The sequence below is a fragment of the Equus caballus genome, chromosome 8 (genome assembly GCF_041296265.1).
Source record: "Equus caballus isolate H_3958 breed thoroughbred chromosome 8, TB-T2T, whole genome shotgun sequence".
Classification (NCBI taxonomy): domain Eukaryota; kingdom Metazoa; phylum Chordata; class Mammalia; order Perissodactyla; family Equidae; genus Equus; species Equus caballus.
The window spans coordinates 49,501,034-49,515,198 of NC_091691.1; the positions used below are offsets into that span (position 1 = coordinate 49,501,034).

General features: G+C 42.5%; 1 protein-coding gene across 1 annotated transcript; it reads left to right on the forward strand.

Moving 5' to 3' along the window:
- Window positions 1-12,443: 12,443 nt before the first annotated feature.
- Window positions 12,444-13,928, forward strand: CETN1 (centrin 1). Its single transcript, XM_005612774.4, has one exon. It carries the CDS (start codon window positions 12,721-12,723, stop codon window positions 13,237-13,239), a length of 519 nt encoding a protein of 172 aa, XP_005612831.1. The 5' UTR covers window positions 12,444-12,720; the 3' UTR covers window positions 13,240-13,928.
- The last annotated feature ends 237 nt before the right edge of the window (window positions 13,929-14,165 follow it).

Here is a 14,165-nt window from a genome sequence, read left to right on the forward strand (position 1 = left end):
ACCCCAGATCTTGGTGAAGGAGGTGCGTGCCTACAGGAAGGGGACGAATTACTGGCAGCCATCTTTACAGGCATTCCACACACCAATAAAATTTTAGTATCCAAAATTTGTAAAGAACTCCTATGAATCATCAAGAAAAAGACCAATAAAAAAAATCTGAAACACATGCAAAAATACAGATATTCATAGAAGAGATAACACAAATTGCCAATAAACATGAAAATATGCTTATGCTCATTATTAATCAGAGGAAAAACGTTAAACCTAGCAAAAGACAAAAATTTAAAAGTCAGACAAAACATAGTGTTAGTAGGAACTATTGCCTAGAGCTGGTAGGGATGTAAAATGATACACTACTTTAGGAAGGAATTTTGCATTACCTAATAAAGATGGACATGCATAGACAACCAGTTCCATTCTTAGGAGAAATTTTTGAACATATGCCCTGAAGACCAGTACAATAATATTCTTAGGAGCATTTTTTTTGTGGGGGAAGCACTTTAAACAACCCAAAAGTCAATCAACAATAGAGTGGATAAATAAATTACAGTAGATTCATAGCACGGAATACTATAATGCAGTGAAAATGAATGATCTACAGCTAGACATGCATCAACGTGGACAAATCTCAAAAACATCACATCGAGGGACTGGTCCAGTGGCACAGTGGTTAAGTATGAGCACTCTGCTTCAGCAGCCTGGGGTTTGCAGGTTTGGATCCCAGGCGCAGACCTACACACTACTCATCAAGACAAGCTGTGGCAGTATCCCGCATACAAAATAGAGGAAGATTGGCACAGCTGTTAGCTCAGGGCCAATCTTCCTCACCAAAACAAATAAACAAACAAACAAAAACAAAAGCCAAAAAGCACATCATGTTGAGATGGAAAAAGTCACAGAAGAATATTTATGTGATTCTATTTATAGGAAAAGTCTACAAACAGGTGAAAAAACTGAACATATGGTAAATACACAAGCACACACAGAGGTGTGTCTGGGAAATGATTAGCCCAAATTTTGGGATAGAGGGTAATTAGAGGGGAGGAGGAGAGGAAGCAAAGGACGGTAAGGTCTTGGTCATATTCTCTCTGTCTCCTGCTCTCTCTTTAGCTCAATCATGGTTACGTGGGTATTTATTCTAATATTATTCTAATATTTTTAGTTCTGATATTGTTGGTCATATAAACATTTTGCATATATAATGTATTTTTATGTGGAAAATGACCTTTCAATAAATTGCTAACTGAGAATAAACACTCGGATAACAATAAACAGAAAAATAATGCTTTTAGATATGGCCAAGAAGGGACATCAGATTGGCATGGGAATCAAACCTTTCTTATTGCCACATACTAAACTCTTTATAGATGAAATTTCTGGAATTAGCTTCCAAGTAACCTGAGGATGGGGTGATGCTGAAACAATATTGACATGAGTCGATAATTGTTGAAGCTGGAGGATGGGTACAGGGGAGCTCATTTATATTACCCTCCCTATTATTGTGTATGTGTGAGGGGGAGGAAGAGGAAAGGGAGGAAGGAAGGTGATGGAGAAATCTCTCAGAAGAGAACTGAATAAGAGAAAATATTTACTGGTCATCTGAATGTTAAGCATTCCCTGCTATAAAGAATAAAGCATATAGAGAATTTAAAAGGAAAGGGAACAGAAGGGGTCTTTGTCAGCTCTTTATATGCAGGAAAGAGTCTGGTTGGCTAGAACACATAAACTGTGTAGGCATGAAGACATAAAAGGCCCAGCCAGGCCGGCTGGGGGAAAAGGGGTGTTGGTGAGATCATGAAGGCAGGTGGCCACGGATGATCCCACGAGCTGGCAAGAGGCTGCCCGTCTCCTGCTGCTCTGAGGACCTTCATGGTCTTGCAGTGGATCTGAGCCTTTGGGCTGGCTCACAAGTGGGATGCTGTGGTCATCTTGGTGTGCTACACCAACCATCAGCCAGCTGGCTGGGAAACCCACATCTCCACCAGACCATCCCGTTGGCACGACTCTGACTCTCACTCCCACGACTTTCAAGGCTTGTGCCTGCCGCTCCAATGCCTTCTATGCACGAGTATGTGGCAGATCTCCACAGGGCCCAGTCTGTTCCCAACTCCCCACCCCTCGTGTTCACATACATACATCAACCAGACAGGCCACTTGCAGCTCTGAACTTGCTGTTCCCTTTCTTGCTTCTACTCCTTTGTATGTGTTATTCCCTCACCTAAAAGTCTGCTCTTCCATCATCCTAGACAATTCAAAATCCCCCTGCCAGAATGGACTTGAGTGGGGCCTCCTCCAGGAGACTCTCGCTGACCCACAGGCCGAGGGGAACCCTTCCTCCCCTGTTTTATAGCATCATCCTCAGTGGTACGATTACTTACAACACTTCTGGCTCTTTCCACTCTGCTGAACTGTCCCTCTGCTGAACATTCCACAATTGAGGAAGAACTCTTTCTGTATCTCTATAACCATCATTATACACAGGGAAGTCATCTCAAAAAAGCCCATGTTTGCCATTTTAAAAATTGTAGAAGATATCAGAAGAAGGTTATTATGTGCACAAGGGGATGCTGCAGTTTAATCCTAGTTTTGTTCTTCGTGCTTTTCTGTAATTACAGGTTGCTGTGATTTAGATGGAGGTAGCCTAGAGAAGTTTCTGCTGAAACAAAGGACTGTGGTTGATGCCTTCCTCACCTGAGTATTTGTCTCTATTTCACATTAAATGACCACACTCACCAACACCCACCATTTGCAAAGCCAGGCCGACCCCCAAGTGAGCCAGGCCTGGGGGGATGGAGACCACAGAGAAGGTTCCACTTTTCAGAAAGTTCGAATACTAATGCCCTTCTTACAAGTAAAGAGATATCTGGCTCATTAAGTATTAGATCATTTTCTTTAAAAAGGCAACCTAAATTACCTCACGAAATCTATGCTAAAACAGAGCAGGATGCAGTTGAACTGAAGTGAGTTTTTCTGTTCCACTACAAGACTCCTGTGTTTGTTAATCCTGGAAGAAGTAATAGCACTAGCTGTAGCCAAACCTGGCAATTTAAACATCTGTCACATCCACAGTATCTGTTTTTATTTAGTAACATTGTATATTTTTATCCAGCGCTGTTCTATTTCGCATATGACATTTTAGTGCATGTGCAATGTTTTGGATCATACCTATGATACAGAGGGCAGTCACTTTAATTTATGGGTGATCCCAATTGTCACTTCCCCCGAACAGCAATGGAATTTTTCAATATCCTCAGAATAAATCCCTCCTCTGGAGCAGTAAACATAATATGACAGTGTGTCAACCCCGGATTTGTTTCAAGATTATTTACTTACAATTCAACAACACCGCTGCCCACGGAGTGCCCCGTCAGCAGAAGCTGCATTGTTCGAAGTAGCTCAGGGAAACAGCCAGCGTTTCAGAATCCAAAGAATGTAGTTTTTCTAAATACCTCAGGATTATGAGATGCTATAGAACTAATAAATTTGCTCCTTAAAATAGTCCAGAAGGAATCCTTAACTATTCCTACATGTTTGAAAGTTCAGGTTATTGATGGGGAGAGAGAGCGCTGTTTCGTCCCTTGGGCTCTCGCAACAAGCATCATGGGTAACTTTTTTCCTTTTCCTCTCTTTATGATTATTTTTTAAAGGATAAATTCCAGAGATAGATAATCTTTTGAAAGAGAAGGACATAATGATGAAATGAAGAGAGATTATCTGCAAGAACCCACTTCAGTGCAACCTTTTAAGCAGCAAATGTTTACCCAATACTGAGCACTGTTTCCTGGGAGAGAGGGCTGGGCAGGTTCCTCAACCTATGGGGTGAATTGGATCCTACTCTGTAGGTAAACCTGCCTGGTCATATAGTAACAGAATAGAATGGAATGTTCTGCCATTGGTTTATTGTTTACATTTCGGCAGTAACCAATACTAAACTCTAGTCACATCATCTTTTATGTGTTTTAAAGTTCTTTCTCATCTGCAATCTCATTTTTCTCACAATCACCCAGAGAAAGGAGTTATTACTATCCCATTTTACAGAAGAGGAAATTTAGGCCCAGAAGACTTAAGGAACTTGCCTAAATTCACATACACTGTGAGTCAAAGATTGTGGGCAAAAACTCAGGTCTCTTAGTTCAGTGGTCATAACCTCTGGTCTATCTATGATGTATTTAATTGTGCAAATTCACATTTGTCTAAGAGAAATATGCACATGAATCATGTGCAGAGACTTCCTTCATAATATTAGATTTTTTAACTGGGAGCATGGCCACCCAGAATAAAGAATTCACTTCTCAGCCTCTATTGCAACTACATGTGGCCAACAGAGTGTGAGTAGAAGGGATGCTGGCAACTTCTGGTTCATAGATGGCTTGTGTGCTTCCCTCTCTTGCCCTGGGTTCCCCTGAGAGTAGAATCTGAAGCTAAAGCTTGACTGCAGGTTTATTTGGGGAGTGATCCCAGGGAGCAGAAATGACATGGAAGAGCGTGTGAAGGAAGGAGGGAGAGCCCATCCGAGAATCTGTTACCGAGTTGGCCACTATTACAGATGACTAGTACTCCATCCACCACAAGACGTTCTGATGGGGAGACACAAGAAGGGGCTATCCACTGATACTCATCTGCCATTGGTCACGGTGTTAACTCTCCTACATAACTGGATTGCACTTGCTGTGATGTCTGAGAAGCCCCAGAACAGAAAGTGAGAGGCTTGGAGCTGGGGCCAAGGTGAGGCAGTGCCAGGTTGCAACTATGCAAACTAGAAAAGTCTGCATGGCTCTAGGCATCACAGAAGTGGCTAGTTGGGGCTGACAGGCTCTGAAGCGGTGCTCAGGAAGGGCACAGTAACTCCCACTTCCTGGTGGCTAAGATGCATGTGGTGTGGAGCCATCTGGGACAGTGTGACAAGGACAAATGCCCTTGGAGGCCTAGAGCAATAATACTGAATGAACTTGGTGCCCTGGGAGTAGCTGAGTAACCAGGTGAACTTGGACTGTATAAGAGAGAGAAAGAAATCTCTTTCATTTAAGCAGCTGTTATTGTGGGAACTAATAAAAGATAAGTCTGATAATCATAAGTTGTGAACACCACACTGGAAGGATTTGTTTAGAGAATGATGTCAGTAAGTAGCTGGCAGCTCCATGGTCTACACGACAATCATATTCAAAATTTCACCACCATGTGGCTCAGTCAATGACCCCAAAGAGGAGATCCAACAATTTGGTGGTGTTGCCATCCAAACGCAGCCCCTCCCAATACTTTATTAAATACATGCTTTCTTGCCTTAGCAGAGTGTATTTTAAGCTGAAGCAATGCAAATATAGTAATGTTTTTTACAAACATGATTATTTTATATCACTGTATCACACCAATTCTTAAGGAAAATTGAAATAGCCTGTAGGACACTAAATACACCCCACTGAATAATTAAACTTTGTAGCTAATAAGTGACTAAACTTGACAAAGCCTGAATAGGACGCTCCTTCAAATGGCATACAGTGACCTAAAGGGAAAACTGTGTCCTATGGTGAAGGAGGAGATGGGTACAGAGAGGTGGGGCAATTTGACCAGAGTAGCACAGCGGGGAAGTGCCGGAGCCAGGACTGGAACCCAGGTTTGTTGAGCTCGAAAGCCTCTGCTTTACCCATTACGCTAAATCTGACTGAATAAAGCTTTAGGCTTTGATAGGCTCTGGGACTTTAGAATGTCTAAAATAAGTAGTTCACCTGTCTTGTGTCTAAAGTGGGGGACAGTAAAGGAAGAGCCTCAGAGTTGAGATGAGAAGACAGTTGAGTCCTTGCCCTGTGGCTTCCTATATGCATAGGGAAACGGCTGAGAGTCTCTGACCTCAGGTTCTTCACTGATAAAATGGGACTAATAACACCTACATTGTAGGCTTCTTAAGACGTTAAACTAGACAGTATGTGCATGTAGGAGTGCTTTGTACTCGTAGAGCACTTCCTTTCCTGAGTGCTGACTGTAGGCCACATATAGTATTAAATACTCTACATGGATTACTCATTTAATCACCACTGCAACCTTATGAGCTAACTACTTTTCCACCCTGCTTGATAGGAATTTGAAGCTTAGCTTGCCCCAGGTCACGTAACTAGTGGTGAGAGGGGCTGGCATTCAAAGGCAGGCGCCCAGGGCTCTGGGCCCCACTCACGCCTCCCATCATACTGCTGACCTGTGCACATGGGCCATACGGGCACCCCCTATATATTTACATACTACCTACATAATTTAGACAGCTCATCTCAGATTAAAATGTACCCTATATCTGCACTATGTCTGTCTTCTCCCTGTTGGAGCTGCCATAGGCTCCAGCAGAAGTGGAAATGACTGGTCAGAGCAGAGACATCTCTCTGCCCATGAGCTGCTTTTCACTGAGATGAGGAATACAATTTCTGGACATGTTCTCAACCTTATTCCATTTGTCTAGACATTGATCCTAGCCTTGTAAGATTCTAGAGTGCCCCTAAGCTAAATTCAAATTTAATTGTTTTTGTGCATTCTAAATTAAACCTTAGTGAACCAGGAATTACAAGGCATCCTTTCCTTTATTTTGAACAATATGTAAGCATAAAATACAGAGCTTATGCCTTAGTCTCTAAAATTTGACTGTGTTGGGAAATTAGGAAGTTCACAGTTTTAAAGCAGAAATAGGCTAAATAATGTCTATCACTTTCTTAGGATTCACCAAATACTCAGAGTTTTGGTAAGTTCGTAAAGACACTTCTGTGGTGAGATACGTATTCTCCCCCTTTATCCTTTCAACTCAACTTGGGAGACGAGTTTGAAGTATGAGTTTATATCTGAGGGCTAATTTCTCCCCCTTTCCCTCCCCGCCTCATTCCTATCTGTTACCCTTAAAATACTATTTTTCCAAGTGCCTGCATGAAATCTGTTCTTAGAGGACGTGGGAGCTTTAAAATTAACCAACTGTGGACTCACACTGATGCAATGGGGCCTGAAATCACCCTGGCAGGCAAACGCTTTGTATGAGGTACACTTGAAAACAATACCAGAAGTACATGACCCAGTTTCCATTCTAAGCTTTGTCCCACGCACAGGGTTCAGGGCAAAAGGAACCCTGACTGGTGCCAAAGGAAAAAAACAAAAGAAGATGGATTTCAGATAAGAAACATCCAGAAACCAAAGGAATTTGGAAAGGCCTTCACAGACCCAAAGTAGCAAACGCAGAACATGAACGAAAGTAGGAAGGCCAGCAATTCTGGGTGGTGAACCCACTGGGTTTCAAAACATGTTTAACCAACACCTGAATGAAAAGCCTCCATGGGGATGGTCAGTTGCCAGCTGGAAAGGATGAGGGAGATGCCTTCTCCCCCTGCCCTAATTGCACCCCCTTCCCATTTAGAGGCTTAGCAGGAGGGGCTGTAATATGATTACTTGTGGATAGAAGGATTCCTCAGTTGCTGCTTCAGAGGAGACTAACATGACCTATTGGTTTCCTTTGATGTTTTGTTTGCTGACACAACTGCTAAACTTTGAAATGCAGTAGAACCGTAATTTAGTTAAGAAGCTTTTTAAAAAATGTATATGGCAGTCACAGTACTGATTTTTACTCGAAATCCACTTCTCAGAAATTTTTAAGACACATTCTTTCTTCATAAAAAATCTGTTTCCTCTACCATCTACTGTCACTTTCGTTTGGTTTCCCCAATTCCCAATGAGCTGGGGAGCAGACTTCTAGAAACACGGCCGTTGGGGCGTATGTGGGCAAGGGTCACAGTCCCAGCTGTTCTGCTCTCTCATTGTGCCACGCAGAGGCCCTCAGGGGTAGCCTCTAACGGACTGTACCTAGATCGGCCTCACTGCCAATCACAGGGTGCTGGTGGAAAAGGACACCAGGACACGGCGGGCAGGGTGGGCCCCTCTCCTTCCAAGCTGGTTCAAGGGAGAACTCAAACAGATTATTGCTACATGTGCAGTAGTTCACTTTCCGTATGGGGCTGGACTTACAGCATGGTCCATCCTCCAGTAAAGATATTTATGTTGTACTAAAAGAACTAGGCATAAACAGGCTTTGGGCTAGAATTCAACTTTCCCTCTATCTCTGTCCTTTTCTCTGAGAAGTGTCATTACTACTTGAGCCCCAGCAGAAGAAGTAGCCAATACGAGGACTGAATGAACAACGTGCAGCTTGTAAGTCAAGTTCTGCCTGACCCGTTTTCCATAAGATCTGTTTTCCTGGGCCTGTGCAGTTATTTTGTTTGCTTTGCTTTTAATTTGAATTTCAATGTCTTTTAAAAGGGCACAAACTCCCCAGGTCACTGCTAATCCCTAAATATACCCTTAACATGCAGCCCACTGGGCTCATTCTGTTACTAACACCCCTGTGGGCCTTTGACCTTTCCCCTTCTGGTGAGCAGAAAATCCTCCTCAGTTAACAGCCTCAGAGTCAGCTTTGGATGCTAAAGTCTTGGGGCCCTTAGAGAATGAAGAAGGTGGATCAAAGAGTAAACCAGTAGCTTAGTCTACAAGATGTTTTAAAAATCCAAGAAAGCCACTTCCAGGCCTCTTGGTCCTGCATTTTCTGTTGCATACCTGCACTTGGGGGGCTCTCTGCAGACTGCTTACAGGTGGTGCAACTGCTGGATCATAAGTCCTGTGAGGTTCTGCTTTGAGTTTGTATTAACAGAGATGATGTCTTTTCTCAGCTTGTTTCAAACAAAGTGATGTTTAAGTTGGGCTGATTTGGGCTCTGGGAAGAGAGGGCAGTCATTCTTTCCTTGGATGCATTTAATTTCACTCCACCTATCAACTGCCAAATGCTCTGGGGAGCATCCATCTTCCTTCCTCTCCTCCTCACACTTTCTCTTCCTCCTCTTTCCTCTTGGACTCCCAAATCCAAATGATGTATAAGTGGGGAGGCTCTTGGTTTGGCAGGGGAGCAAAACATTGTCAATCTTTAGTTTTTTCACTTCAAGCTCTGTTAGATCCCACATCTGAGTTTGCTAAAACATGTAAAGTTCTCCTAGCTGCTGGTCGTGTCCTCAGGGTACACTTAAAGTCACAGAATAAGCACAGTGCATTTTTGGGAAGGAATCAAATTTGCTTGATGGTCAGTCATTTAAACCATAATAGAACCAGCAAATTATGTGCTATGAGGCAGAGAGCAAAATTCACTTTTTTAGAAGATAAAATACATAGTAATAAAGGCATTTCATGCATGTTGTAGGCTTCCTCCAAATGTTTCCCTGAACCCCAAGGGAGTGCTTTAAATTTCCTTTGCGATGAGGAGGTTTGGGGTGAAAGTTTGAGAAGCAGTGTGAGATTCTGGCAAATTCTTTTCTAAAACATAGTCTGCTTTTATATCTGAAAGGGGCATTTCTTTATTTCTGGGGTTCGTGGAGTGAGAAATTATGTAGCCCTTGGCTGGACACTTAAATCTGTTTCTGGGCTTGCCAAAAAGACTTGGGTTGAGTCACTGGACTGGACTTCATATTCCCCTTCCGAGACCACCGGGATTGTAAACTCCTGCTGCCGCGTCCATTTCTTGTAAATGGCTCCACATTTTCAAGAATAGTTTAGTCTTGTGCCCCTCGCCACCTGCACTGTTGTCCTGCTTGTGTAGAAGTGTCAAGCATTTCTCTGTTCTGCATTTGTTGGAAAGTAAATAGGCAGCAAAAAAGAAACTTTATTATGCATGTTTTCTGCCTTGGGTGGCACCTGGAATTTGCTGAATTTGCAGAGAGCAACTTAAATTTTAAAAGGCTCCTGAGCCTCACCTTTTTCTTGCCATGCAAGTCAAATGGAAAAACAAATAATTAGAATAAGTAAGCTGCGTGGGTCCTTTCTCTTGGTCTCAACTGACTCCAGACCCTATTGTGGAATTCCAACACCTCTTTTTTTCCCCTTTCCAGCTGTTAAGCTTCCACGACCAGATTCAAACAACCATCTCCTCTCTGCCTCTCAGATAGTCAACAACTGATTTAGCTTATTACCTAGGACATAATGGTACAAAAAATTTTAAGTGCAAAAACAAACCAAAACCAGTCATATCCATTGATTTTCCAGGACATCTCATTTCCTTTGTGTCGGTCTTATTAGAACTTGAAAAGTGACTTTAAAGCAATGAAGCTGATTTTCACAAGCATTGTATGGTTTCTCACTAAAGCCAGCCAAAAGCACTTTGCCCAGATGGCTTCTCACTAACTTGTGCCTGGAGCTGAAAGCAGGAAATAGAATGAAGCAGAATTGAAGAAGAACAAACGTAAGCACTGAGCATTTGGCTCTTTCTCTCAGTGACTCGCTTCAGAATGGAATCCTGTCTGAGATCCTACAAAATCCATCTTCCTAGGCAAGATGTTTAATTACTGTTAGGTGTAGGAAAGAAAATTAGTACCACACTTCCCAGTGATACTACGTTTTGGTAACAATCTCAGCTTTTGGAGAAGGCATCAAGGTGTGGTGGAGGAAGCCTCAGCACTGGACGCAGACAGGCCAAGGTTAAATTTCAGAGCCACCATGTATTGGCTGGGACCACTGGGTATGTTACAGACCTCTCCCAGGCCTCACTTTTCTTTTTCATCTGCAAAATGGGAAATGATGGCAAAGATTAAATGAGACAGCAAATGCAAGGAGCCAGCGCAAAGCTAGACACACAATCAATTAAGTTTCTCTTCCCTTTTTAAATCAGATTGCAATTATGAATATAAAGTACCTCCCTACCAAGAGCTGACTCTGGCTGAGGGCACTGTTTTCTATGAAGGGAGCTCTTGGTGGCCCTTAGTTGTGACTGTTGATTGCACACATCTGGAAACTATGACAACACTTTTGCTTTGAGCTCAGCTTGGCCCAAATGTAGCTCTATACAAGGCAGCTTCTATCCTTCAGTTTTTCCCAACACATCATAGCTTGGCTTGAATTTGGGCAGAGGAGTGGGAGTCAGAAGAAATGCACAATGTCTGGGAGGAATTCAGACTCAACTAACAATTACTCAGCCCTGTATAGACCCGTTGGGGATTGTCCGTGGAGTAGCTTGTTGACACATATGGGAGCCCTACTGAGAAGCTGTATCATTATGCCCACTTCACAGATGCTTCAACTGAGTCTGGGAGGTTAAGTAACTTTCTCAGGCATGAACTTGGGAAAAGATCCCAGGGTTTTCAATCTGGTTAATAAAGCAGGAGGATTTGCAGTGTTGGAAGATGGGAACCTGCAGTGTCTACTTGCCAAAGTCTACTTTGAGGTGACACTGTCTGCGCCAAGTACTGGGAGGTGGGGGTGGAGATGGGAGGTTCTGGGTGAGTTTCCTTGACCTTTAGAAATCCTGCGCCCAGGCCCTCTGGCCATTATGTCACATATCGACTGGGGTAGGTAATGAGCCTTGGCTAATTAAACACGTCATATAAACAATATCTGACCACTAATTTAAAAAAACAGAATTTGTAAAACACTCCTAGCATAATTTAACCTTTGGGGATTTTTGTTTGTTTTATTTTGATGATTCAGAGGTATTTTAGGATCAATATTGTCATTCTTTTATTCAACAAATATTTACTAATCTACCTACTATGTGTCAAGCACTGTTCTAGAGGCTGGGGATACAAAATCTCTGGAAAGTGCCCTCTCTTGTAACTGATGGAGTACTGATAAATTGAGTCATTTTTTTTCTTTTTTGGGGAAGAATGCTAAAAAATAAGTCATCCTCCTTTCTTTTCAACCGTTTAAAGAAATACTAGTGGCAATTTTTTTATGGGCTCACTTGATGACTTTTTCTTTCTTTCCACCTGAAAAACTTCCATTTTTCTCTTGCCCCTTTGTTCTTAAGAGGCAATTTTGAGTCCCAACGTGCTCTGCATCATCTCCTCCCATGTCCATTGCCAAAGGAGGGCAATCAGAGTGTAGGTTTCAGCACAGCCCTGATTGGATGATAAACAGGGCGAGTAATATGCTGCTTGAGTTTTTAAAACAATACCAGAATACCAGAACACAGTATTGCAAACCCCCTCTCTCCAAATCCAAAGCCTAGTGAATGAAATTATGACTGTTATTCAAGGGCAATTATACTGAGTACGTACAATTGGAACACTAAAAGCAAATCATACATTTGGATATTGCATTTCATATTTGAGCATATGCCAAATAAGCTAGTAAAGTTTTATTATTGTTGAGTGTAATGTCAGGAGACAAACTTCTACAAATTTTATACATAAGTTTTTCCATTTTATCTGTTTTCCATTTATGTCAAGTTGAACACATGGTGTGACTTTTAATATTCTCTCCTCTTTCTTCCCCACATTTAATGCCAAGGGATCAAACTCAATCTTGATTATCATAAATTTACCTTTAGGTAACCTCAGACCAAGAAAGGTTTTTCAATTAGTATGGAAAAGGAGAGAGGAGGAGCCTCCAAATAACCCTATACACCTGGACCTATGGATGCTGACAAACGGTCTGGAAAGAACAGCAAGTGCCAGTGCATTACGGAAGACAACAGTGGCTGCAGCGAGTTCTTGCCAGCTGAAGTCTCAACACGTGGAAACTGGGTAATAACCGAGGGAACTGTGGATTATACCATAAATAAGATCTCACAGACATGGCAGTTTAGTGAGCAGGGTCTCACCGGGAGACCCAAGCAACGGTTTGGGAATGAATGAGGGGAGGCCCCGCACCCGCGCTCCAGGTGGGGGCGCTCCAGCGCGAGCGCGGTGACCGCGGTGGCTCTGTTAAGGTCATAACCGCCTCAGGAGGATGGCTTCCAGCTTTAAGAAGACAAATTCTGCCTCTACCAGCCAGAAAAGAAAGGTGGGTCCTAAGCCTGAACTCACTGAAGATCAGAAGCAAGAAGTTCGAGAAGCGTTTGACCTCTTCGATGCCAACGGAAGCGGGACCATCGACGTGAAGGAGCTGAAGGTGGCCATGAGAGCGTTGGGCTTTGAACCCAGGAAGGAGGAGATGAAGAAGATGATCTCCGAAGTGGACAAAGAAGGCACGGGGAAAATCAGCTTCAATGACTTCCTGGCCGTGATGACTCAGAAGATGGCCGAGAAAGACACCAAAGAAGAAATCCTGAAGGCTTTCAGGCTCTTTGATGATGATGAAACTGGGAAGATCTCTTTCAAAAACCTAAAGCGCGTGGCCAACGAGTTGGGGGAAAACCTCACTGATGAGGAGCTGCAGGAAATGATTGACGAAGCCGACCGCGATGGAGACGGGGAAGTGAACCAGGAAGAGTTTCTCCGGATCATGAAAAAGACCAACCTATATTAAAGCCGGTTTCTCCCGCAGGCATGTGCAGAGAAGCTGAGTGACTTGCTGGGTTTCCTGCCTCTGTTTTGTGAAACGTTGAGTGGGAGAACAGCAGTATCAGTCCTCTTATCCCCAGTTTGTCTAGTTACTTCTATTTACAAATCTTTGGAATTATATTATAGACTTTTAAAGATGCTTTTAACATGAGTTTTGGTTTTTCGTTCTCAAAAGCAGACCCAGAGTACTTGAGGTTGAAGAAAGGGCCCCGAAGCTTTGGTCCACCCACCGTTTGCCTTGTCTTGGTGGACATCCATTAAACTGAACGCAGGATGGCTTCTCGGGACAAATAGCAATGTGGTTCTCTTGTCACCTCTTTGGTGGTGTTAAATTATTTCACTTCATACGTTATTCCTTAAATTCAACTCCTTGTTCTAGCATGATGAGGTGGAATGGGCCAGCCCGTCATCCTAGCCATTGCTTTTCACTTAACTGAATACTGATTTGAAGGAAAACAATGCAGCCACTTATTTGGCTCAGGAAAGATACTGTTCTAACTGATAGGCTTGCCTTTGGTTGATGGTAAATTGTGCAACTTAGACTATTCTCTGACTTCATCACATGCAAATGATTCTGTGTGTGTGTTAATTATTTACTGTGCCAGAATGTACACTTGGGCTACAGAATAAAAGTGAAATTTAATATTGGCCCAACCAAAGTATTATTTACTTAAGTAAAGGGGGATTAAGCTAACTAATGATGTTGACTAAATATTTACAAATGTAAGATCTTAGTTCAGGAAATTGTAAAAAAAAATCTATAATACATTTTAAGCTACTTATCTATCCTTAGATTGATCAAGCATTTTAGTTATTAGACTACTATACTGTAACCTTAGTCATTTTATTACTGCTTTATTACAAGCCAGTATCTACCCGCTAATTCTTAGA

Excerpts from the sequence above, each read along its gene's own strand:
- CETN1 (XM_005612774.4), top strand. The coding sequence starts at position 12,721 with ATGGCTTCCAGCTTTAAGAAGACAAATTCTGCCTCTACCAGCCAGAAA.